Source organism: Tachyglossus aculeatus, chromosome 8 (assembly GCF_015852505.1).
Source record: "Tachyglossus aculeatus isolate mTacAcu1 chromosome 8, mTacAcu1.pri, whole genome shotgun sequence".
Taxonomy (NCBI): domain Eukaryota; kingdom Metazoa; phylum Chordata; class Mammalia; order Monotremata; family Tachyglossidae; genus Tachyglossus; species Tachyglossus aculeatus.
The window spans coordinates 13,858,950-13,884,439 of record NC_052073.1 but is presented as its reverse complement, the minus strand read 5'-3'; the positions used below and the strand labels follow the sequence as shown (position 1 = coordinate 13,884,439).

The 25,490-nt window shown below is 43.3% G+C and overlaps 2 protein-coding genes across 3 annotated transcripts in view; both read right to left on the bottom strand.

The window, feature by feature from the left end:
* Positions 1-9,805: 9,805 nt before the first annotated feature.
* LOC119931325 (protein FAM209B-like) lies at positions 9,806-11,519 on the bottom strand. The gene is made up of 2 exons (XM_038749911.1): positions 10,982-11,519; positions 9,806-10,203 (listed from the first exon to the last, which is right to left on the bottom strand). Exons 1-2 carry the CDS (start codon positions 11,240-11,242, stop codon positions 9,952-9,954), a joined length of 513 nt encoding a protein of 170 aa, XP_038605839.1. The 5' UTR covers positions 11,243-11,519; the 3' UTR covers positions 9,806-9,951.
* Positions 11,520-17,189: 5,670 nt separating this feature from the next.
* Positions 17,190-25,490, bottom strand: part of RTF2 (replication termination factor 2) — a 51,197-nt gene continuing 42,896 nt past the window's right edge. Inside the window, exons 6-9 of one of the 2 annotated variants that reach the window (XM_038749909.1) lie at positions 23,151-23,264; positions 19,368-19,422; positions 19,193-19,282; positions 17,190-17,789 (exon numbers count right to left, since the gene is read on the bottom strand). In XM_038749909.1, the coding sequence (XP_038605837.1) occupies positions 17,611-17,789; positions 19,193-19,282; positions 19,368-19,422; positions 23,151-23,264 (438 nt within the window). In that variant the 3' untranslated portion in view covers positions 17,190-17,610. The remainder of the gene's footprint in view (positions 17,790-19,192; positions 19,283-19,367; positions 19,423-23,150; positions 23,265-25,490) is intronic. The other variant, XM_038749910.1, reaches the window with a different exon arrangement.

The window sequence follows — 25,490 nt, the reverse complement described above, 5'->3', positions numbered from 1 at the left end:
TGATCAGGTTGTCCCACAGGGGGCTCACAGTCTTAATACCCATTTTACAGATGAGGTAACTGAAGCACAGAGAAGTTAAGTGACTTGCCCAAAGTCACACAGCTGACAATTGGCGGAGCTGGGATTTGAACCCATGACCTCTGACTCCAAAGCCCAGGCTCTTTCCACTGAGCCACACTGCTTCTCTAGTAAACACTTACAAAATACCACAATTATTATTACAGTAATCATGCTTAGACATAAACCGAATAGCCCACCCCAGATCTGGACCTGTGTTGGATCTATTCATTCAATCGTATTTACTGAATGCTTACTGTGTGTAGAGCACTGCACTAAACTCTTGAATCTATGCCCACATAGGTTCACTGTGGCACCTGATTTCAATTCTTTGAAAAGCAGTGTGGTCTAATGGATAGATCCTGGGCTTGGGAGTCTGAGTTCTAATCCCAGCTCTGCCACTTGTGGGCTGAGTGACTTTGGGCAAGTCACTTCACTTCTCTGTGCTTCAGTTACCTCATCTGTAAAACAGGAATTAAGAGTGTGAACCCCAAGTGGGACAGGAATTGTGTCCAACTTAATAATAAGAATAATAATGATGGCATTTATTAAGCACTTACTATGTGCAAACACTGTACTAAGCGCTGGAAGCACTGTACTAAGCAACTTGATGAGTTTGTGTCTACCTCAGCCCTCAGTACAGTGTGTGACACAAAATAAGCAGTAGCAGCAGTGTGACTCAGTGGAAAGAGCCCGGTCTTTGGAGTCCAGAAGTCATGGGTTCAAATCCCAGGTCTGCCGATTGTCAGCTGTGTGACTTTGGGCAAGTCACTTAACTTCTCCGTGCCTCAGTTACCTCAACTGTAAAATGCGGATTAATAATGTGTGCCCCCTGTGGGACAACCTGATCACCTTGTAACCTCCCCAGCACTTAGAACAGTGCTTTGCACATAGTGCTTAATAAATGCCATTATTATTATTATTATTAAAATAAGCGCTTAACAAATACCATTAAAAAAAACCCCTACAACAGCAACAAGATAAACCCTCTAGAGTCCTTGGTTTCTACTTGGTAGGGAATAAGGCCTTCTTAAGCCCGAGTGCATTTTCATGTAGAAGCCTCCCCCTGTCCAGCTTTATTGACAGAAGAGCTCCCGCATATTCCACCCTGGATCTTATAAAGGAGCTCACGCAGGCAGAGCAGCTTTGCCGGCATTTACAGTAAACAGAGCCCACTTTGTTATGCACACAGAGGAGATGTGAGAGGCAGGAAGAGGAGGGTCGGCAGGCAGAAGTCCGAGATCGGCCTCTGACTCATGTGACCTTGGCCAAATCGATCCCTTACTCCCCTCTCCATAGCGGGTGGCTACTACGAGGCCTGTTGGGACAAAAGGATGACTCTACCAAGCAAGCCAAGGGAAAGATATATTACGGCAGGAAGGGAGGGGTTCTCTAGAAGCAGCATGGCAGAGTGGAAACAGCCCGGAGCCTGGGAGTTAGAAGGCTATGGGTTCTAATCCCTGCTCTGCCACTTGTCTGCTGTGTGGCCCTGGGCAAGTCGCTTCACCTCTCTGTGCCTCAGTTACCTCATCTGCAAAATAGGGATTGAGACCCTGAGCCTCACGTGGGACAGGGATGGTGTCCAACCTGGTTTGCTTAATAATAATGGTAATGATGGTATTTGTTAAGCGCATACCATGTGCCAAGCACTGTTCTAAGCACTGGGATAAATACAAGGTTATCATGTCCCACGTGGGGTCCACAGTCTTAATCCCCATTTTACAGATGAGGTAACTGAGGCCCAGGGAAGTGACTTGCCCAAAGTCACACAGTTGATATGTGGTAGAGCCAGGATTAGAACATACGACCTCTGACTCCCAAGCCCATGCTCTTTCCACTAAGCCAGGCTGCCTGGCATAATAAAAATACGAACAGTATTTGTTAAGTGCTTACTATGTGCCAGCCACTGTACAAAGCGCTGGGGTGGACTTCCTGTCCCGCGGGAGGCCCACAGTCTCCATCCCCGTTTTACAGATGAGGTAACGGAGGCCCAGCGAAGTGAAGTGACTTGCCCAACGTCACACAGCAGACAAGTGATGGAGTGGGATTAGAACCCATGACCCTCTGACTCCCAAACCAGCGCTCTATCACGCCAGGCTGCGGGAACACAGTAAGCGCTTAATGTCGTTATTATTATTACCAGGAGAAAAACCGTTAAAACGTGGTTTTTTCTGCTCTGTTTTTCTTTGGTACATTCAGAAGGGTTCCCAGGCCATCGTGTCCCGGAACATTTGCGCATTAATCGGCCTTCCTTTTCTCCTAGGTAATTTTCTGGAAAGGTTTTCCGCGTCCACCTCCCGAAGCCGTTGTCTGAGCTTCCGCTGCCATCTCCTGGCTCACCGTCTCAAGTGCAGCGCACCTAGGCCACACACCAGGCCACACACTAGGCCACACACTGGGCCACACACTAGGCCCCTCGGCTACCCCGGGGGCCACTTGGCTTGGTGCATTCATTTCAGGAGATGCCATGCAAATAGGCACCTCACTGGGTCCACTTTCCTGCACCAAATAATAATGATGGCATTTGTTAAGTGCTTACTATGTGCAAAGCACTGTTCTAAGCGCTGGGGAGGTTAACAAGGTGATCAGGTTGTCCCACAGGGGGCTCACAGTCTTAATCCCCATTTTCCAGATGAGGTAACTGAGGCCCAGAGAAGTCAAGTGACTTGCCCAAAGTCACACAGCTAAGTGGCAGAGCCGGGACTAGAACCCACGACCTCTGCCTCCCAAGCCTGTGCTCTTTCCACTAAGCTATGCTGCTTCATTGGGCAACTGGGCCTAGTCTTCCTCGAAGCCATACAGGCATGACCAACTGGGAGTTGTGGGTCATTTAAAGGGTTCAAGAATCCTCATACTAACAATCAATCGATCGATGGCATTTATTGAGCTCTTCCTGTGTGCGGAGCATTGAACTAAGCAGTTGGGAGAGTACAATGCAACTGAGTTAGCTGGTAGGTATGTTCCCTGCCCACAGCGAGCTAAAAGTCAATCAGTGGTATTTATAACAATCATTAAAGCAACTTTAGGTCTTGTTAAGTACATACTATGCTAAGCACTGGAGTAGGCACAGCATTGTCAGATCTGACACAGTCCCTGTCCCATCTGGGGCTTCCACTCTAAGGGGGAGGGAAAACAGATATCTTAATCCCATTTTTACAGGTGAGGAAACTGAGGCACAGAGAAGTCAAGTGGTATTTGTTAAGTTCTTATTATGTGCCAAGCACAATACTAAGCCTTAAGGTAGATAGAGTACAATTAGGTTAGACACTAGTCCCTGTGGGGCTCACAGTCTAAGGAGGAAAGAAAACAGGTCTTTAATCTCTATTTTACAGATGAGGAAACTGAAGCACAGAGAAGTTGTGACTTACTCCAAGGTCACACAACAGGCAAGTGACAGAGTCGGCATTAGAATTCAGATCTCCTGACTACTTTCCACTAGGCCAAGCTGCTTTTTTGTATTTTATTTATTGAGCTCCTTCTGAGTGCAAAGAACAATACTAAGCCCTATGGAGGGTAAAACAGAAGCTTCCCTGCCCTCAAGGAACTTACGAATCAGTGGTGGAGAGAGGCTGATAAGAAAAATGGGCAAATCGTGGGAGCAGGAGGAAGGACATAATAGAAAGTGGCCAAATATGTCAGAATTAACTAGATGATGAAATTACTGGATATACCAATGAGAGTACATATGCCCTGGACCCTGTACCAACTTTAAGCCAGCCAAACTAGGGGCGGAAGCATATGTGCCCATTGCAGGGGTGAAGAACAGCTGATTCCCTGAGTTTGCTTTTGAGGGATCTCTGGGAACACAGGTGGAATCAAAATTTGGTGAACTTATTTTAGCCTGGGTTACTGGATAAAGTTCACACAGGGAGACGGACTAACACTTCCAACACATCTAGATTGTGAGACAAGATGACAAATGCAAAAATAGTGCTGATGTTGTGAACAACATGTATGAAAGCACAACAAAGGATAGCCTTGGTGAGTCCAGTTTGGATAGGACTTTCAGTCCCGTTTGACCTTCTCAGTCACACACACACACCCATTGGTAAATTTCCCTGTCAGTGGCATCATTTTCAATGATGAAGAGTCATGAAACTGCACCCATGGTCAAGAAATTCTTATTTTTCCTCACCAGACATCCTAAGCAGTAGACCCAACCACTTGTTAGAGTGCTTGATAAATTGACATTTTTTTTCTTTTCTTGACAGCTACAGATAAGTACTACACTTATTCTTTGGCTTAAGAGAAATAAATACTAATTTATCCTTCTGGAAAGCCTTGAAGTCAAGTGAGACTGAATCTTTTTTGACCCTTTTCCCTCCCTTTTGGAATAAAACAAAAGAGCCGCACCCACTTGAAACCACCATGAAGGAGACTCCTTTTTCCTGGGTGATGAGAATGGCAAGAATAGGTGCCATTAGTAGGGAAACCAGTTCAGACCTGAGGAAAGGAGAGACCCAGAAGAAGATGAGAACATCGATCTCAGATATTCCCAGATAGAAATGCTAATGAGGGACCATGATATACAGGATAAAATTTATGATGAACGTTGCAACATAGTCCCCAGATGCTAAAAATAAATCCTCTCCTTTACTCAAAAACAACCTCTTCCAGGGAGCCGCTTCTTACTAAATGGAAAAGGTAGCAAATACCTCCTGATCCTAAATAGGAATGCCAATTTTTCATTTTAAAGTTTGGGTGAACTTGGGGGCAGAGAATCAAGGGAGCAGGAAATTGAGGGGAGAAAGGAAGTCAGGGAGGAAGAGTAGGAATGAGTAGAGAGGAACAGGAGAGACAAGGAAGGTGAAATGAGGAGGGGAGAGAGGGGAAGGGACGAAAGTGCTTCTCCTCACTGGTGCTTCTCCTCCTCTGTTGCCATTTTCGGGTCCTTGCCTGATGCCCGGCGCCAGAGCCAGATGTGGGCAACTCAGAAAGAAGTGGAAAAGGCCAATGCTCCAGGGCAGTCTTATCGTGGATGCCTTGTTGGGCTGCATTGACGCCCTCAGCTTAAAAGGGTCACAGTTCTCCTTGCCCCCGCCCCAACTTCCCGTGGGCAGAGCCTGCCTACCCATGGCTCGAGGATCCAACAGAAGCTGCCAGAAAGGCGGCTCAGCTACAGGTTCTTACCTAAGCAATGCCCACAACCAGGCTGTCGGTCTGCAGTGCAGGCCCCGATTGCCCCCGCTCCCAAGTTGTCCAGGTGCCCCTGCCTTGGGGAGGATCAGGGTCTGGGGGAACCCCTCATGCCTAGCTCCTGAGAGAACCTGGGAAGCAGCAGTGACATCCTCTTCCTCATCCATCGCTTAGCTCATTTTCTGGGTAGAACAGGCATCGTTAGGGGAGAGCAATAACCTTCCCTGTCTGGTGCACTGCCAGAGCATGGAAGATCTGGGTGAGGTGCCCCTGCAGGCTAGGTGGGGGCAGGGAGGATTAACTCATGTCTCTGGCCCCAGGATCAGGAGGGAGAGCAGCCTCAGGTTGACACAGCAGCCCAGAAAGAGTAACGAGGTCCTCAGAAAACCCTGGCCCTGGCAGAAGCCAGGATGAAAACAATTTTCTTGGCTCCACCTCCGGCCCCTTTCCATTTCCAAGGGACGAAGTTGGTGGGCCAACAGTGACTACCTATCCCTCGTGCTCTCAAAGCACCACTCTCACAATGTGCAAACTCAGGATCCCAAAGCATGCAATTCCAATGTTTTCCTTTTCACTTATTCCTTTGCTTGTAAATAATGCTATGTTCTTCACATTTATTATTTACCTCTTTGTGATATTTCACTTACATATTCATTTATGCATCAGTTCAAAACCGTGAACGGAAGCAACCCTATTGTAGGTCTGACCAATGGTCCATCTGGCCTAATAATTTATCTCTGAAAATGGCAGTAAAGGATGACTGTCTTATGTTCCGTTACATTGTTAGATATGTCCTTCCATCATCCTAATTATACCCCTTAAATAACCTGTTATATATCTCACACCCATGAGTTTATCCAATCCCTTCTTGAACCTTCTTGATGTTTCTGCCTGCACAATTTCCTGTTTTAACAAACTCCATGTGCTAACTACCCATTTCTTTGTGTGTTTTAGAGTTCAGGGACCAGATCTGTTTGATTTACTTTGTAAACCATTTTGTACATGATTACATGGTTTATAATGATGAACATGTTGGTGTTAATAACAATAATGACCAACTCCAAATGACAAAGTGTTAAGCTCAATCTAAATGGTGTAACTTCTCTATAATGGGAATCACCTTTGGGTCTTTAATAAATGAGTTTTAGGGGTCAGAATTCAGGTCCCAAGGAGATACTTTCCCCTCCAAGAAATCTCAAAAGTAGTTACTCAGCTGAAGAGACCTCTCAAGCCTGAACCGAAAGTAACCTCCACTTAGGATGAAGCAGCAGTAGTTTACTCCAACATTCTGGACCAAATTGGACGTTTTTTCCCAAGACCATGTGTACTGAAAAAAGTCATCCCATTCCTGACCACACAAAATAATAATAATAATAATGTTGGTATTTGTTAAGCGCTTACTATGTGCCATGCACAGTTCTAAGCGCTGGGGTAGATACAAGGTAATCAGATTGTCCCACGTGGGGCTCACAGTCTTCATCCCCATTTTACAGATGAGGGAACTGAGGCCCAGAGAAGTTAAGTGACTTGCCCAAGGTCACACAGCTGACAAGTGGCAGAGCTGGGATTTGAACCCACGACCTCTGACTTTCCAGTGAGCCACGCTTACTTCGTGTTAAATCATTATGCTTTAATAAATCCAACCAGATTGGAATGAAAATGTTTGCTACTAATAACAAAATTTATTTGCCCATTATGACAAAAGCCCCTTTAAGGGAGCACTCATTCTCTAATGATTTAAACATTTATTCATGGGGGGGGGGATTTTAGGATTTTTATGAAAAGTTACAGCCTGCCCATGGTAAGCATTTTCCCATAGCACTCCACATCACCTGTCAAGTAATAACAAAGAAAAAACAATTTGCATCCCTACTTCCCTCCCTGACTGCCATCTTCAATTGTTTATTCTTCCCCACTGTTGTCAAACAAGCTCATATACTCCGTCCTGAAAAAAAAACCCTTCCTCAACCCCACGGCTCCCTCCAGTTGTCACCCCATCTCCCTCCTACCATTCCTTTCCAAACTCCTCGAGTGAGTTGTCTACAACTACTGCCTCCATTTCCTCTCCTCCAATTCTCTCCTCAACTCCTTCCAGTCTGGCTTCAGCCCCCTTCACTCCACCCAAACTTTCCTCTCCAAGGTCACCAATGATCTCCTTCTTTCCAAGTCAATGGCTTCTACTTCAACCACTCCTCCTCAACCTCTCAGCTGTCTTCACAACTGTGAACCACCCCTTCTCCTAGAAATATTATCTAACCTTGGCTTCACGGACACTGTCCTCTCCTGGTTCTCCTCCTATCTCTCTGGCTGCTCATTCTCAATCTCTTTGGCAGACTCCTCCTTTGCCTGCCATCCCCTAACTGTGAAAGTCCCTCAAGGTCAGTTCTGGGTCCCCTTCTCCTTTGGAGAACTCATTCGCTCACATGGTTTCAACTACCATCTCTATATGGATGATTTCCAAATCTACATCTCCAGTCCTGATCTTTCTCCTCTGCAGCCTTACATTTCCTCCTGCCTTCAGGTCATCTCTACTTGGATGTACTGCCGACACTTCAAATTTAACATGTCCAAAACAGAACTCCTCACCTTTCCACCCAAGCCCCGTCCTTCCCAAGACTTTCCATCATGGTAGACAGAACCACCATCCTCCTTTTCTCACAAGCCCGTAACCTTGGCATGATCCTCAACTCATCCCTCTCACTTCTCACACATTTTCAATCTGTCACCAAATCCTGTCAGTTCAGCCTTTCCAACGTCACTGAAAACTGCCTTTTCCTCTCCATCCACACTGCCCCTGCATTTATCCAAGCTCTTATTCTATCCCTTCTTGACTACTGCATTAGCCTCCTTGCTGACCTCCCCACCTCTGGTGTCTCCCCAGTTCAGTCCACACTTCACTCTGCTGCCTGGATCATTTATCTAAAGAACAGTTCAGTCAATGTTTCCCCAATCCTCAAAAGTCTCCCCTGGTTGCCCATTCATCTCCACAACAAACAGAAAATCTTTACCATAGGCTTTAGAGCAAAGGATCACCTTGCCCCATCCTATCTTATCGTGCTGATTTCCCTCTACAGCTCAGTACCTCACTTCACTCTTTTAATTCCAACTTACTCACTGTACCTTGATCTTGTTTATCTCACTGCTGACCCCTTGCCCACATCCTGACTCTGACCTGGAACTCCCCCTACTTCAGCAGGGAATGTGTCTGTTTATTGTTGTACTGTACTCTCCCAAGCCCTTAGTACAGTGCTCTGCACACAGTAAGTGCTCAATACGAATGAATGAATATCTGACATTCACTCTTCCCACTTTCAAAGCCTTATTAAAATTACACTTTCTCCAAAAGACTTTTCCTGACGAAGCCCTCATTTCCCCTACTCCCTCTTTTCTCTGCATCAACCCTTGCACTTGGATTTTTACCTTTTATTCACCCCACCAGCCCCCTCACACCACTTTTAGTAATAACAAATGTGGTATTTGTTAAGTGCTTACTATGTGTCGAGCAGTGTTCTAAGCTTTGGAGAAGATACAAGATAATCTGGTCAGACAAAGTCCTTGTCTCACAAAGGGCTCACAATCTAAGTTAGACGGCGAACAGGTATTGAATTCCCATTTTCAGAATAGATGACTGAGGTAGCACAGAGAATTTAAGTGATTTGCTTAAGGCCACATAGGAGCCAAGTGTCAGAGCTGGGTTATGGGTTCAAATCCTGGCTCCGCCAATTGTCAGCTTTGTGACTTTGGGCAAGTCACGTAACTTCTCTGTGCCTCAGTTACCTCATCTGTAAAACAGGGATTAAGACTGTGAGCCCCACGTGGGACAACCTGATCCCCTTGTATCCTCCCCAACGCTTAGAACAGTGCTTTGCACATAGTAAGCGCTTAACAAATGCCATCATTATTATTATTATTTGAAACCAGGTTCTCCAACTCCCAGGCCTGTGCTCTTTCCACTAAGACACTCTGACCCTCATATGTACATCCATTCATCAATCAATCATATTTATTGTTTACTGCGTGCAGAACACCGCACTGAGGTGCAATATAACAGAGCTGGTAGACACATTCCCTGCCCGCAATGAGCTTACAGTCTAGAGGGGGAGACAGACATTAATATAAATAAATAAATTACAGGGGTGAAAAAAGGATGCAAATCCAAGAACAACGGCAATACAGAAGGAAGCGAGTAGGTAGGTAAATGCTCTGGGATAGGTACAAATTTGAAATTTACTTTGTCTCTCCTGACTGTAAGATCCTTGTGGGCAGGGAACATGTTTACCAACTCTTCATATTGTACTCTCCCATGCACTCTGTGCAATGTTCTGCAATCAATTTATTGAGCACTTACTGTGGGCAAAATACTGTACTAGGCATTTTGGAGAATACTCTGCACACACAGTAAGCACTCAATAAATACGATTGACTGACTGATGGTAGAAAATCCAGTCCCCCCCCCAATCTGGCCTTAGTGAGATTTGCAATTGGTCCAATAGTCATTTGACATTAGAAAAAAAGATATTTAAATTGGGCTTTTGAAAATTCAATATCATTAGTCTCACATGGAAGTCTTCCTTTTTAAATTAAAAGTAAAAAATGAAGGAAATAGGTAGCTTTGGAGGAGTTTATTTGTTTGCGTTGCATTTCCACTGGCTTAGTTTAATCATTCTCGCACTTCAGGGCAATAATCCATCTAGTCGGAGTCATTTTCTTCGTATATTTCGTAATTTATCACTCTCTCACGTCAGGGCAATAACCCACCTAGTCAGAGTCATTCTCTTCACATATTTCATAGATTGTAATGTTGTTGAGTTGGTCTGGAGGTAACACTTCTATATCTGTACAGTTAGTTGATAGGGCACTTTTGAGTTGCTTTACTTTAGACACAAGGCTTACCAGCTCCAGCTCCACTTGAGTTAAAGTATCTAAAGCAAAGTCTTTGCCACGGGGAATCGGAGACTTCTTCCGTAGGGGTCGAAACCAACAGCCTCGGAGGCTGGTGGATTCCTTGTTCTGTTTGGAAAGATTTTCAGAGTAAAGGTCTTGAGTTGGATTCATCCATGAGATCAAGTTGGACAACCACTTCCATTTATCACTTTCAAATGCTTCTCCTTCCCTAAGATGGCAATATGGCAAGATGGTAAGAGTGAATATCAGAGGACTTAATATTACAGAAATGGTTTATCTTTACCCAGTTCACACTAGGGAAAAAAAAAGAAGATGACATCATCTTAGCCTTGCTATCTCAAAACTGCTCTCTAAGCAGTTTGGTGATTAATAAACAAGATTATGTAGTAAGCTCCTCAAACCAGGGTAAAATAGACGAGTATGTACACCACCAGAATCCAACAAGAGATGCCTTTAAATTCTTCTCCTTCATTTTGGAAGGAAATAAAAATCAATAGAGGAAAATAATGAGGCAGAATCACCTCTGCATTACTGGACATCATCAACATCAATCGTATTTATTGAGCGCTTACTATGTGCAGAGCACTGTACTAAGCGCTTGGGAAGTACAAATTTGCAACATATAGAGACAGTCCCTACCCAACAGTGGGCTCACAGTCTAAAAGGCATCTGGCAGCCAGAGAAGGGAATGCGAACTGTTCACCAAATTCAGAGACTATTACGGTATCTTTCACTCTCAAAGCCTTGTTTTATTTTCTTGAGTCTACAGTTTAGATACCATATTTATTGAAGCCAGAGATTTTTAGAAAGCACAATTTACAAGGTGTGAAAAGTCACCCAATACTATATGCTACTATATTTGTGTTTGGAAATTTGACCTTACCTCATTCTTCTGCCAACTCCCTAGAATCTTTATCACACCATACAGTAATCCTAAAAACACTAACCAGATCCACTTGCTTCCAATCCAGTTTTTGGCTTGATCCACTGGATTCTGTCTCATCCGATAGTGACCGCTACAGGGTCTATCAGTCTGAGAAAGAGGCTCTCTCTCTGAGGATGAACTTTTCAGGGCCGGAAATATATAAGTGAATCCCAAAGTAAGGCACAAAGAGAAGAACAGAAACCATCTCAGGATCTGCATGATTAGCCAAAGAGGTGGGAGGGCTGGCTCATGGTGAGTTCACTTCCCTCCGTGCCTGAGAAACTGAATACAAAGGAGCAGAGTCAGTGATGTCATAGAAGGGTCAGCATCATCATCTCCATCACAGACATTTCTGGCTCAGAAAGGAGAGGTGGAAAAATGAATTCAGATGCCGGGAAAAGGGCTTACAGTAAGATAGAGTCTCAGTCTGAGAAAGAGGCTCTCTCTCTGAGGATGAACTTTTCAGGGCCGGAAATATATGTGAATCCCAAAGTAAGGCACAAAGAGAAGAACAGGAACCATCTCAGGATCTGCATGATTAGCCAAAGAGGTGGAAGGGCTGGCTCATGGTGAGTTCACTTCCCTACGCGCCTGGGAAACTGAATACGAAGGAGCAGAGTCGGTGATGTCATAGAAGGGTCAGCATCATCATCTCCATCACAGGCATTTCTGGCTCAGAAAGGAGAGGTGGATTCAGATGCAGGGAAAAGGGCTTACAGTGAGATAGAGTCTCAGGTGCATGAAGAATGAGATCAGTTAGTTTCAAGTAGCTGACACCTTTACCGTTTAATTCTTTCATCCTGCTTCAGCCCTACCCTACACTGAGAAGCAGCATGGCCTACTAGATACAGCATGAACCTGGGAGTCAGAAGGATCTAAGTTCCAATTTTTGCTCCACCACTTGCCATTCACTCATTCATTCATGCACTGAACTATATTTGAGCACTTATTGTGTGTAAAGCACTGTACTAAGTGCTTGGAAGAGTATAACACTAAACAGACACATTCCCTGCCATAGCGAGCTTGTCTGCTGTGTGACCTTGGGTAAGCCACTTCACTTCTGTCTCAGTTATCTCATCTGTAAAATGGGGATTAAGACTGAGAGCCCCATGTGGGACAGAAATTGTGTCCAACCTGATAAGCTTGTGTCTAACCTTGTGCTTAGTAGAGCGCCTGGCATGTAGTACTACTACTACTAATAATAGTGGCATTTATTAAGCACTTACTATGTGCCAGGCACTGTTCTAAGCGCTGGGGTAGATAGAAGCAAATCGGATTGTACGCAGTCCCTGTCCCATATGGGTCTCGCGGTCTTAATCCTCATTTTACAGATGAGGGAACTGAAGCATACAGAAGTTAAGTGACTTGCCCAAGGTCACACAGCAGACAGGTGGCAGAGGTGGGATTAGAACTCGGGTCCTTCTAACTCCCAGGCCCATGATCTCTCCACCAGGCAATACTGCTTACCATACATTATTATTATCCTTTATCTTCTGTAGCAGCAATAAGACTTATTAAATGCTTACTATGTGCAAAGCACTATTACAATTCCCGGGTCCTCAAGCAGCTCACAATCTAAGAATTCAGGGGATGGGATTGGGGTGGGGAGTTGCTGAATAGGCGCTGTTGGGATAAAATTATGATTCACTAACTCTTCCTCATACCTGCAATGTATTTTGATATTGGTCTCTTCTGCTAAATTATAAAATCATTGAGAGTAGGGCTTCTGTACACACAATTTTTTATTGTACTTTCCCAAGTGCTTAGTACAGCGGTCTGCACACAGTAGGTGCTTAGTAGCTTAATGCTATTGATGTGGTTTCTACATTCATTCATTCATTCTGTCGCATTTATTGAGCGCTTACTGTGTGCAGAGCGCTAAAGGCTTAGGAGGGTACAATACAACAGTAAACAGACACATTCCCCGTCCACAACGAGCTTGTAGTCTGGAGGGGGGGGGAAGACAGACATTACAATTAATCAATCAATCAATGTACATAAGAACCAGTATGCTCTTTCATGGGGACCTTTGCTGAGTGAGCACCAGGCCTGAACTTGCCTGTTGCTATGGAATTTGGATTAATGCAAACAGAGACATCATTAACAGACCTAAAGCACTGTGAATAAAATTGTAATGGCTAGCAAAACTAAATCTGATTAGAGTGTGGAATTTTTCCCCTAACATCAGAACGTTTTGGTAATTTTGAATGCAGGCAAAATTTAAGTTTCAGAGTTTATTTACCCTCAATTTTCAGTATCTTGAATATTCAGGATGTGACATTTAGTTCCTTTCATGTCCATCTATTTTTTGCCTTTGGGTTATACTTCACTGTTTGCTAATATCTTGCCCAGAAGGTTGGAAAGGAGAAGGAGAAGTGAAAAATCAAAGTGCATTTTGCAATTCTTTACTATCCTTGGTAAAAAAAAGATTGGTTACAGAGGAAGATTTGGTATAATTTGCTAATTTTATTTTTGCGTGCTTTGTTTCCCATTCCCAAGAGTAATAATAAAGACCACACAGTTTTTGTTTACAACAACAATTACGTACTATCAATAAGGACTCATTAATTTTTGACAGATATTGTAACAAGGACCACAACCCAATATTCCACACCCAATATACAAATACACACACATTTAACTTAGACACTTGCTATTTTATTTGTATGCTACATACACATTTCTCCTTCTTAAACTGTTCTCATCAACAATTTATCCAGGTTTTCCTGTATATCTGGTCATGGGTGTTTAATCTGAAGATCAATGAATTACACAAACCCTCTAAACAACACTGAAAATCTCCAGTGAAATCTGTTTAAAATGTCTCATGTAACTCACAAGGAGTACCCACTACAGCAATTATTACGTCTCCCCTCATGGTGTGTGTGTGCACATGTCTGACTCAAGTACGGTTAGGTTAATTAAAAACAAAATCTATACATCCGAATGTCTACTGCCTAAAAGTGTGTCTCCCAATTAAATCTCTGCTAACATCGTGACTAAATTTAAAAATTCCAGGCCAATATCCATCATAATGTCTGATTCTCAATCAGTCAATCCAAACTATTTAATGAGCACCTACTGTTGTGCACAGCATTATACTAAATCCTTGGGAGAGTACAAAATAATTAATAGACATGATCCCTGCCCTCAAGGAGTGCACGATTTTGTGTAGCAGACATTAAAATAGGAGGAAGGAGGACGTAATAAAAGCATAAAGATATGTACATAAATGCCTAAGGGGATTGTGAGTATTGTATTTGAGTGCTTCGGTGGTACAGAAATGCTGAAATAGCAGCTGGGGGAATATAAAAGAAGGAGGGCCTACAATCTAGTAAGGGAGCTAGTCATAATACTAACTAAATAAATAAATGGTTCTCTAGTGCAGATAAAGATGGGGGCAGTCAAACACCTCTGGGAGGGCAGACAGGGGAATCTGGGAGTCAAGAAGGAGGGTGGCTAGTGCAAAGATCACAGGCCTTGGGAGTCAGAGAACCTGGGTTCTAATCCCTTCTCTGCCACTTGCCTGCCGTGTGACCTTGGGCAAGCCACTTAATCTCCCCTTGCCTGTTCTTCCACTTAGACTGTGATTCTCACCTGGGACAGGAACTGTGTCTGATCTTGTGACCACCCTACTACTCCAGCATCTAGTAGAGTGTTTGGCATAAAGTAAGTGCTTAAGAAATACCATTATTAGGTGACTGGAATTCTAGATCCAGCTTTATGGGTCACCTTTAATGCCTCAGTCTCTTTGCCAGTAAAATACTATTAGTGGCCCCTCAGGGATACGGCGAGGACAACTGATACAAAACCATCTGTACTGCTAGTTATCACCAATACTACTACTACTAATAATGCACTTACCCTTCAGTTTGTAAAACACTTTGGAATGAAAGCAGTTTATCAAATAACTGTCTTCAACATTATTCTTATAAGGTCGGCAATTAAGGAAAATTTGGCACAATTCACCTCCTGCGGAAACGTTTTTTTCCATTATACCAAAGAATATGTTTTACACTAACTTCCTGTCATAGATCAAACCACATTCCCAGTCACAGTTCAAGAACCTCTTTCCCCAAATGGCTTAACTTCCAGCCCACAAGAGCCCTCAGAAATGATAATGATGACGGTACCTTTCCGGTTCTTACTATGTGCCAAAGCATGGTACGAAGCACCGGGATAGATACAAGAAGAGGCTTACACCCCTTACCCCACGCAATCATAAAATTATCATAAATGTTTATGTGGGTTACTTATTTGGCTGATTTCCATATTAAAATGCTACTTCTAGAGATCATATACTCTAATACATCGCCCATTGACATTGCGCGTTAAATATCGAGGGATGTTGGTGATGATAATGATGATGTCCTTCCTTCAAAGTCAAACAGTTTGTCAGGGGAGATTCAGGTCCCCAGAATTCTGGTCCCTCTTGGCTAAGTTACAATCACATCAAGTAGTGTTCAAAAGCAGTAGGATGTGTGAGTAACCTAGTTGGAAGACTTCTCCTTTGGTTTTGCTGAGCTGTGTGTGATGAAAATGGACTTGTATGCCTCTGATTCATCACTGTCTGCTATGGATCTCTTGGAGCATCCAGACGAAGATTTGCTGGCTTTCCCTGAAGGATTGCCAGGGCAGGGTTTAAAGTCATCCGGAGCAGAGTGGGGCAGGAAGGAGTAGGAAAGTGGGAAGGAAAAGGAGAGGGGGAGAATTTCCTGCTACTGTTGCACCCAATCAAGTGGTAGCATTCTGAAGCTCAGGCCAGGATGGGCCAGGTGAGTTGGGTCCATTGCTGTTTGAGTGCTGATTCTGTTCTGTCTCCTCACACCCCCAACCCCCCCCCCCACACACACACACACACTCTCTCTCTCTCTCTCTCTCAGGCTCTGAGGCTGAGAGGAACTCCACTGGATTTCAGAGCTGCGAAGAGGTGTCACACACAGTCTCCTGGCAAAGCTGGCTAACCGCAGCTATCCATCTGGCCCGAAAAGCTCTGCAGGTAAACCGCTTCAATCGCCAAAGTGCCACTCCTGTGGAGATGATATGTCCCCCTCCACAAAGCCAAGCTTCCATTGAGCTGATGTTGTTATATTTTGCTTTCCGATAAACACTGTATTCAGTCCAAGGAAGACCCCGCACCCTGCTCCCGGAGCAGTTTCATTTGGTTAAACTTCAAGTACAGAAAATCTCGCTAGTCTCATACTTTCATCGAGACCCTCTGGTAACTGTGATGGACTTAAACTCCCCGACAACCCCCTGGCAACCCCAAGGGAAGACTGACAGGAAGAGTTTTATTAGATTTTGTTTTATGCCAATTGGACCTAAACATTTAATTTTCACCCATCTGCTACTGCTACTTCTAGGCTAGAGGGTTACCGGGGTTTGTCCGATTACCGTAATCTTTGGTCTTTATAGGATGGCTCTGCCACTTATCAGCTGTGTGACTTTGGGCAAGTCACTTTACTTCTCTGTGCCTCAGTTACCTCATCTGTAAAATGGGGATTAAGACTGTGAGCCCCATGTGGGACAACCTGATTTCCTTGTATGTACTCCAGTGCTTAGAACTGTGCTCGGCACATAGTATAAGTGCTTAACAAATACCATCACTATTATTATTTAAAATTACCACTTAGAAGTCATTTTCTCTGAAAACATCCTAATGAAGGGTCACCATTTCAAAAGAGTGAGGGGGACCTGTATTGGGAAACTTATTACTTGAGCCACGATTTACCCAAACTGAGCCTTCAGATAATTGAAATACATTATTTTTAAGACCTGGAAGATCTGAATTAGCTTTGGTGCCAATTATTCTGTAATACTTGTAAGCTAATTGTGGGCAGGGAATGTGTCTACCAACTCAGTTTTAGTATACTCTCCCACTGCTCTGCACACAGTAAAGGGTTCAATAAATGCCACTGATTGCATGATAACTGACTTCCACTGTTGAGATATTTATAAACATCCCCTGAAATTCTGAAGTCCGAATGTCCTTCAGGCTTCCCTGTCCTGGACTATCACTTAGTCCTTTGGCTGAGCCCTACTGATTGGTGGTCGGCCTGTGGCCTGAGAAATTTTCTCAAGGCCATTCCCTTGCAGGCAGCAGAAACAAACTCCGGCGAGCAAATGGTAACATGGGATAGCACTTTGGATAAGGAGAGAGAACTCAGTTTGTTCAATTGAGACTTTTTATTTTTACCACAAAAAGCAAATGTGGGGGTGGGGATGAGAGGGTGCAGTAAGAACAGCCTAGCCTTGATGCCCATGGAAAAGTTCAACTGCAGAGGTGGAGGACCCTGAACAGACACCTAATCTGATTCTGGATATTGTAATAATTTACTGCTGACTAAAAGGAAAGGGGAAAAATACTAAAAATTTCTCCATTCCCATGCTGTCTTCTAACCTCTGCAACCCGTGGCTGTACCCCTGATGATCAGCACAAGCTATAGTAAAAAGAAAGGCGGGCCTCAATTTATAAACAACTCATAGACAGGCCCATAGGAGGTACTATTTGCTTACAATGACACCCTACATGAAAGGCTAAAGTAAATACCTTGAGGAAGGAAAGTTACAATCACATCAAGTAGCGTTCAAAAGCAGTAGGATGTGTGAGTAACCCAGTTGGAAGACTCCTCCTTTGAGCGTTTTGCTGAGCTGTGTGTGGTGAAAATGGACTTGTATGCCTCTGATTCATCACTGTCTGCTATGGATCTCTTGGAGCATCCGGATGAAGATTTACTGGCTTTTCCTGAAGGATTTCCAGTTGCTGCTAGAAAGATGCCAAAATAAAAGCTATTAGTTTGCTAACTACTAGCACACTAGTCAACCGACACCCTTGCTGCATTCTTATCTGAAGTTCCTCGGCACTTGTCTGGAGTTTCTGCTCAGTCTGCAACCATCCTGCTGCTCCTTCCTTCTAAGGAACGGCAGAAGGGCTGAGGAGGAAGTCTGTTAGTGGGAACTTCAGCAAGGTGAGCAGGGGGACTAGGGTGAATGCTCAGGAAAAGACTACTAGGAATGAAGGCTTCCCACAGTCAGACCCTGCTGCCTCTCCTCCCCCAGTTCTCCTGTGCTAACTCGTCTCTCCTCACAACAGCTTTCCCCATCACTGAAGCCCCCACCTCTCCTATGAATCGATGTCTTATTGTTCATTCAATTGTATTTATTCAGCGCTTACTGTGTTGCAGAGCTACCGTACTAAACGCTTGGAAAGTACAATTCGGCAACAAATAGAGACAATCCCTACCCAACAACGGGACCACAGTCTATCGAGGCAGGAGAGTTTGCGGACACTGATTAAACCTACAGCTATGCCATATAGCGTAATCCATAATGGAAAGGTCTAAGCCACAGCATCAGACAAGAGTCGATTCACCTGTGCTGGGCGGCAGCGGCCTGGGAAAGAGTCAAAGGCCAATGATCAAGTGATCAAAAAGTTGATCAAAGGCAATGGCACAGACAAGTTTTTACTGAGGGAAGAAGGCAATGGCAAACCACTTCCGTATCTTTGCCAAGAAAACTCTACGGATACACACACCAGAACGACTTTATGGCAGAAGATGGGATGTTCTGGAGAGGGTGTGTCCATGGAGTCGCTATGGATTCATTCATTCATTCAATCATATTTAATGAGTACTTACTATGTGCAGAGCACTAAGCGCTTGGGAAGTACAAGTTGGCAACGTATAGAGACAGTCCCTACCCAACAATGGGCTCACAGTCTAGAAGGGGGAGAGCATAGGGATCTCCCCTATGGATTGGAAATAATCAGATGGCATTTGAAGAAGGAGGAGAAGGCCCCACTACAATGGTTTCCCCTACCACTGGCACCATCATCTAGTTGGATCTTCAATCTATTTTTAGAACTACTTTATCAACACCAACACTACCAACAATTAGGTCATCTTAGGGGCTATACTGCTGTTGAGAGAGAAAACTACAATGCCAAACTTTGACCTTTTGGGGTAAGGAAAGCCAAAATGATTTTTCCACTACTATCTGATTTTTAAAACTTGGAAATATGTTTTCATCATCTGGAAGTGACTCAAACACATTAACTATGGGTTGGAAATAAGTTAGCTGTAGGCTTGACACAATGGTCAACAGAAATCAGTGAAATAACTAACAACTGCTTTTTGCTAAAGAGATGATATTTTCTATGTATAAATACACCTGTATTCTTGTTGGAGAAGTCATACTTCTTTTCTGAGTTAATGTTCACTTCATCCTTTTCACTCTTAAGCTTGGATGGCCCTGGAGATTCTAGAAGAGAAAAAATATGGAAAACCTGAATCTGGAAAAGTATAAATGGGAAAAGAATTTTAAAAAATCTGTTTGCAAATGTTACCTTCTGTGGCATTTGGTTGAGAAACTGATTCTGTTGCTTTGGGTTTCTTTGATTTCTGGAACAATGAAAAGAAGAAATCTGAGAATGACCATGACATTTCACCCCACCCCCACCCCCCCGGCCCCCTGCCATTAAGGCTGTTTGTGCTGCTGATCCATTTTAGCCAGTGGATTTGTTCTTTATGGATTATATGCTTGTACTCTCCGTTAATACAAAAATAAACACCCTGTAACAAATTAAGCAGTTTTAAACATTCCGGTAAATGAAACAGTCTATGAAAATGATTTTCTTATATAAAATGATTAGTTTTATATTACTTTTTAAATGCAGTGATCAGTTAACTCAATCAACATTCTGAAGTGGCTTCACATTGGAATTCTGAATTGGAATCACATTGGCTTCCAAAATTTAGACATAGCTGCATTTGTAGCAAGATGCATTAATAAAATATGCTTTGTTACATTTTAAGAGTGTAAAATTGAGTTTGCACACAAGTTTACCATAGACTTGAATGTTTTGTAGCCAAATACTGAATTGTCCCAGTCAATTATTCTAAGTTGGTGGAATCTCAGAGGATCACAGTACAAGATCATGGAATACTACTGTCTAGAGACCGATTTTATATTTTTGAGTTAACTCATAATTAAATCCCTTGGTCCAGGAATGACCATAATCTTCCACCTTAATAAGTGTCCACAAACCTTTGGAAAGATTTTGCTTTAAGAATGCAAGTTTGGAAAGACTTGGCTGAGCCTAAAGAATGTCACAGTTGAAATATAATCATTTTACTTAAATCAACAACAACCACCCCAAAAGAGAACACCTCCCTGAAAATATGTCAATTATTCACCCACCAGATGGAGCTAGAGACATTTAGGCAGGATTTTTCAAATGGATTATAAGGTGACAGTCAATTGCAAGTATTTAATAATAATAATAATAATAATAATAATGATGGCATTTGTTAAGCGCTTACTATGTGCAAAGCACTATTCTAAGTGCTGGGAAGGTGACAAGGTGATCAGGTTGTCCCACGGGGGGGCTTACAGTTACAATCACACCCTCCAGAATCTGAATTTTTTCTGGCCCAATCAATCAATCAATCAATGGCATTTACTGAACACTTTCTATGTGCAGAGCACTGTACTAAGCACTTGGGAGAGTACAACACAACAGAGTTAGCAGACACCTACTACATTGTTATAGGAATGTATTTGAAATTACTCAAATGAAAATTGTTTACATGAACCTTCTTGGGAGTCTCACTTCCTTGGGAGGGGAGTGGAGGTGAAATACAACTTTGGTATCACTTAAAAAAAGTATACTGAGTGCAATAAGGTTGCAAATGAGAAGACATGGCAGTGCAAAGAGGAATACATTTCCTTGACATGTCACAGTTAGTCTAGTATCCTGGCAATGATATTTTCATTTTACACATAGAGAGCTGCATTATTTTCACTGGGTTTTGAATAATAATAATAATGATGATGGCATTTATTAAGCGCTTACTATGTGCAAAGCACTGTTCTAAGCACTGGGGAGGTTACAAGGTGATCAGGTTGTCCCTCAGGGGGCTCCCAGTCTTAATCCCCATTTTACAGATGAGGTAACTGAGGCACAGAGAAGTTAAGTGACTTGCCTAAAGTCACACAGCTGACAATTGGCAGAGCCGGGGTTTGAACCCATGATCTCTGACTCCAAAGTCCGTGCTCTTTCCACTGAGCTACGCTGCTTCTCTAAGATCTTTTGAAGATCTTAGAGACAGAAAACGGGGGCCTCAGAAAAAAGTTGCTACATCAGACATCAAAGTAACTAACGCATTTTTTTGCCTTTTTAAAAGGAAGCCCCTGGAGAATGCTTTACTAAATGCTTTGTTAAAAATTGAGGTCTGTAAATGAGTTCTGAGGTACAAACAAAATTGCTTCCAAGTGTCTAAGTTGAAAACTACCAACGTCCAGAAGCAGCGGTACCAATTTTTTTTTTGGTGGGGGAGAGGAAAGGGGTGTATGAGAGGAGAGGAACTAAAAATACATAAGGAAATTCTAAGTTATTTGGACCCAACTTGGAGTAACTTGGCTTGGAAAGACAGAATGTGTAATGCTACATATTTGTTTACTATTATTTAACCTTAAAGGCTATCAGGAAACTTTAAGTTTAAACTTCAAGAACTGATGAGTGTGAAGTATTTGCACAAATATTGCACAGAAGATGGTGCAAACAACAGTATATAATTGGTTAGGAGGGAGAAAGACAAACACCAAACCCCATTAAAACTTCTGGGGAAATCTGAAATACCTAACATAACTCAGTCCCACAGTTCTTACTCCATGTACTCAATCTGACGACAGCACAAGGATCCAACTGTACTCTTGTGAAAACTATCTTGGGGTCTTGGATTGGATTCAGCACGTAGTACAGTGCTAAGTACAGTGCTCTGCGCACAGTAAGCATTCATTCCACTGACTGATCTCTGTAACCAGGAAGCACTTTTAGTAACACTGGACTTAACATCGCCTTGTAGCCCTGAATTAAGGAGAGAGAAAAACATCATTTGACAATCCATCAGTGGCGCTTCGAGCAGTACTGCACTGAAAGTGGGGCTGAGCTGGTCTTTGCTTACCTGGAGACTTGAGTGGATTCTGGCTGGATGCCCCCAACCCCATGGCCCTCTAATATAGAGGTGGTTCTTTTTTACACTGTCATAAAAGTCACACCAAAAAACTGCATGGTCCATATGTCAATTCAGAATAAAGAGGAGAAAACAGCGCCTTAAGAAAAGTGCCTTTCTATCGGATCGACATGCACTGCACTGTTCTGACATATAGCTTTCCACCCTATTGAGATAGAGACCCGACTATAACGAAGAAAACAGATTTAAGTTTAATTTTTTTGTACTTTACCTTGTTTATTCAATACTTCCTTAATCTGACTCTGATGCACACAGGAGACTGTTAGATGAATCCCAATGAAGTCTCCCCCTCCAGACTGTAAGCTCACTGTGGGCAAGGAACATGCCTACCAACTCTGTTATAGTGTACTCTCCCAAGCACTTAGTACAGTGCTCTGCACACAGTAAGTGCTCAAAAAATACCACTGACTGACTGATAACAAGGATACTCATAAAGATATGGTTACAGTATAGCCTTTGTTAAATAAAGGCTTAGAAAACATTGGCTCTGGACGACTCTCCAGCAGAAGAGTAAGACGCTTAGTACAGTGCCCGGCACACAATAAGCACTTAACAAATATCATAAACCTAAATTCTCTCAACCCCCAGATCCTTAAATCAACAGAAACCAAGAGATACAGTCAACCAAACTTCTGAACTCTCTTCCTCCCTTCAGGGCCCTGCTGAGAGCTCACCTCCTCCAGGAGGCCTTCCCAGATTGAGCCCCTTCTTTCCTCTCCCCCTCATCCCCCTCTCCATCCCCCCGCCTTACCGCCTTCCCCTCCCCACAGCACCTGTATATGTGTATATATGGTTGTACATATTTATTACTCTGTTTATTTATTTATTTATTTATTTTGCTTGTACATTTCTGTCCTACTTATTTTATTTTGTTGGTATGTTTGGTTCTGTTCTCTGTCTCCCCCTTTTAGACTGTGAGCCCACTGTCGGGTAGGGACTGTCTCTATGTGATGCCAATTTGTACTTTCCAGGCGCTTAGTACAGTGCTCTGCACATAGTAAGCGCTCAATAAATACGATTGATTGATTGATTGATTGAACTGGAACACATTGGAATGTATGCAGCTCGAAGAACGAAGCCAACTTTATCATTACCTTCCCCGTCTTCATTTTGAGTCTTCTCACTTCCATTCTTTTTCTTAGCATTTCCACATCCTCTTTGTTACCATTAAGCACAATGACATCATCTTCTTGAAAAGCGGCTCCACACTGGTTAAGGAAGGAGAAAAGTCAATCATCACAATCAGTATCCTTAAACATCTATTCATTTCGTGAGGAAATGCAATAAGGGGGTCCCAACTACACTGTTCTCTGTCCTCAGCCCTCCCTAGCAGGCAGCTGGACCGACGCCTACTGTTTAACTCGGAAAGGCTACGAGCACACGCACTGGAACTGTGGATACCAACCATCGGGAAAAGGAATGTGACCAATAATTGCTGCCCTATTCTTCCCTCAGTCAGCACTTTGTTCAGTATCATATCCTCTCTACCTATCAATCAATGGTACTTATCAAGTGCTTACTATGTGTAGAGCACTGCACTAAGAGCTTGGGAGAGTACAATGAAGACGTGTCCCCTGCCCACAGCAAGCTTACAGTCTAGTGGGGGAGACGGACATTAATATGAATAATTTATAATATATAATTTAAAGATAAGTACAGAAGTGCTGTGGGGTGGGGGTGGGGGTGGGGGGTTAGTATCACATGTCCAGAGGTCACAGATGCAGGTGCAACTTTATTTTCACAGTTGACATCACCACCGCCATCAGCCCTGACATTCAAGCCTCTGCCCCTGACTTTATACTAGACTCCTCCCTCTTTTTTCAAGCCACATTTTCAGCCTGTCAGCTCTTCACAACATTTCCAGGATCTGCCCTTTCCTCTTCATCCACGCAGCCACCACGCTGGCTCAGATGCTTGTCACACCCTGGCTTGATTACTGCACGTCCTTCTCACTGTTATTCACTCTCTTCTCCCCCTATGTTCCAGTTCACCCTCTCTGTAGCTAGTTTTTGGCTTTCTTGTTGCCCGGAGAAAATCTCACACCCTCCCCTCTGACAGGAACTTCCTCCCCCTTCATATCTCACAGATCACAGCCCTCTTCCTCTTCAACCTGCCCCCCGGCCCCTTCTGAAATCACAATTCCTCCATGAGGCCTTCGCCAATTGGTTTCTCAGCTTCTCAACCTTATATATCTCCCCAATGGTCCCTTCAGCACTTCCACACCACCAAAGTATTTGGGTTCTCACACATCTCCTTCAGCACGTTATGCACATATTTTATTCTCTATTGCTTTCTCATATCTGTAATTTATTTTAGTGTGTCTCCCCACCTAGATTGAAAATCCGTGTGGGCTGGGATCATGCCTAATTCTGTTGTCCTCTCCCAAGCACTCAGTAAAACGCAATACAAATGACTGATAAGATAAGCAGTGCGGCTCAGTGGTAAGAGCGCAGGTTTGGAGTCAGAGATCATGGGTTCAAATCCCGGCTCTGCCAATTGTCAGCTGTGTGACGTTGGGCAAGTCACTTAACCTCTCTGTGCCTCAGTTCCCTCATCTGTAAAATGGAGATGAAGACTGTGAGCCCCCCCGTGGGACAACCTAATCACCTTACAAGCTTAGAACAGTGCTCTGCACCTAGTAAACGCTTAATAAAAGCCATTATTATTATTACAAAACGATCCAGAGTTTCTCATGAATAAACAGTGGTTTTGGAACATGCATTTACATTTAATAATAATAATAATAATGATGGCATTTATTAAATGCTTACTATGTGCAAAGCACTGTTCTAAGCGCTGGGGAGGTTACAAGGTGTTCAGGTTGTCCCACGTGGGGCTCACAGTCTAAATCCCCATTTTACAGTTGAGGTACTGAGGCACAGAGAAGTTAATTGACCTGCCCAAAGTCACACAGCTGACAATTGGCGGAGTCGGGGTTTGAACCCATGCCCTCTGACTCCAAAGCCCAGGCTCTTTCCACTGAGCGCTCTGGCCAGAAGGGGACAATTCAATGGGCTGAAGGGTTTGTGAGTTTTTTTTTGTTTTCTTTTTCAACTTTCAGAGGGCAAGTTCCACAAAGCGGGATCTGGCTTAACAATTCTTCATTAACATCCACATAAAGAAGTTATAGGTGAAGACTACAGTGTTGGTGAGGCATTCCATTCTGAATGTATTAATGAATGTCACTGAGTCATTGTTTGTCTTGGTCTTCGTAAGCCAATAAGTGCAGTCATGTTTGAATGTGCTAGTCTCCTTCCCAGTAATGGACAGGCCTTAAGGAGGAGGTATAACCCAAACAAACCCTTGAAGACAGCGGCTAAGAACGAACAAATCCCCTACTATGGCATAATGGGAGAGTAGGCATGTTATTTTCTCCAGACATTCAATGAATGTTTTATAATCCCCTACATTATCATCATTCATCACAGTCACAA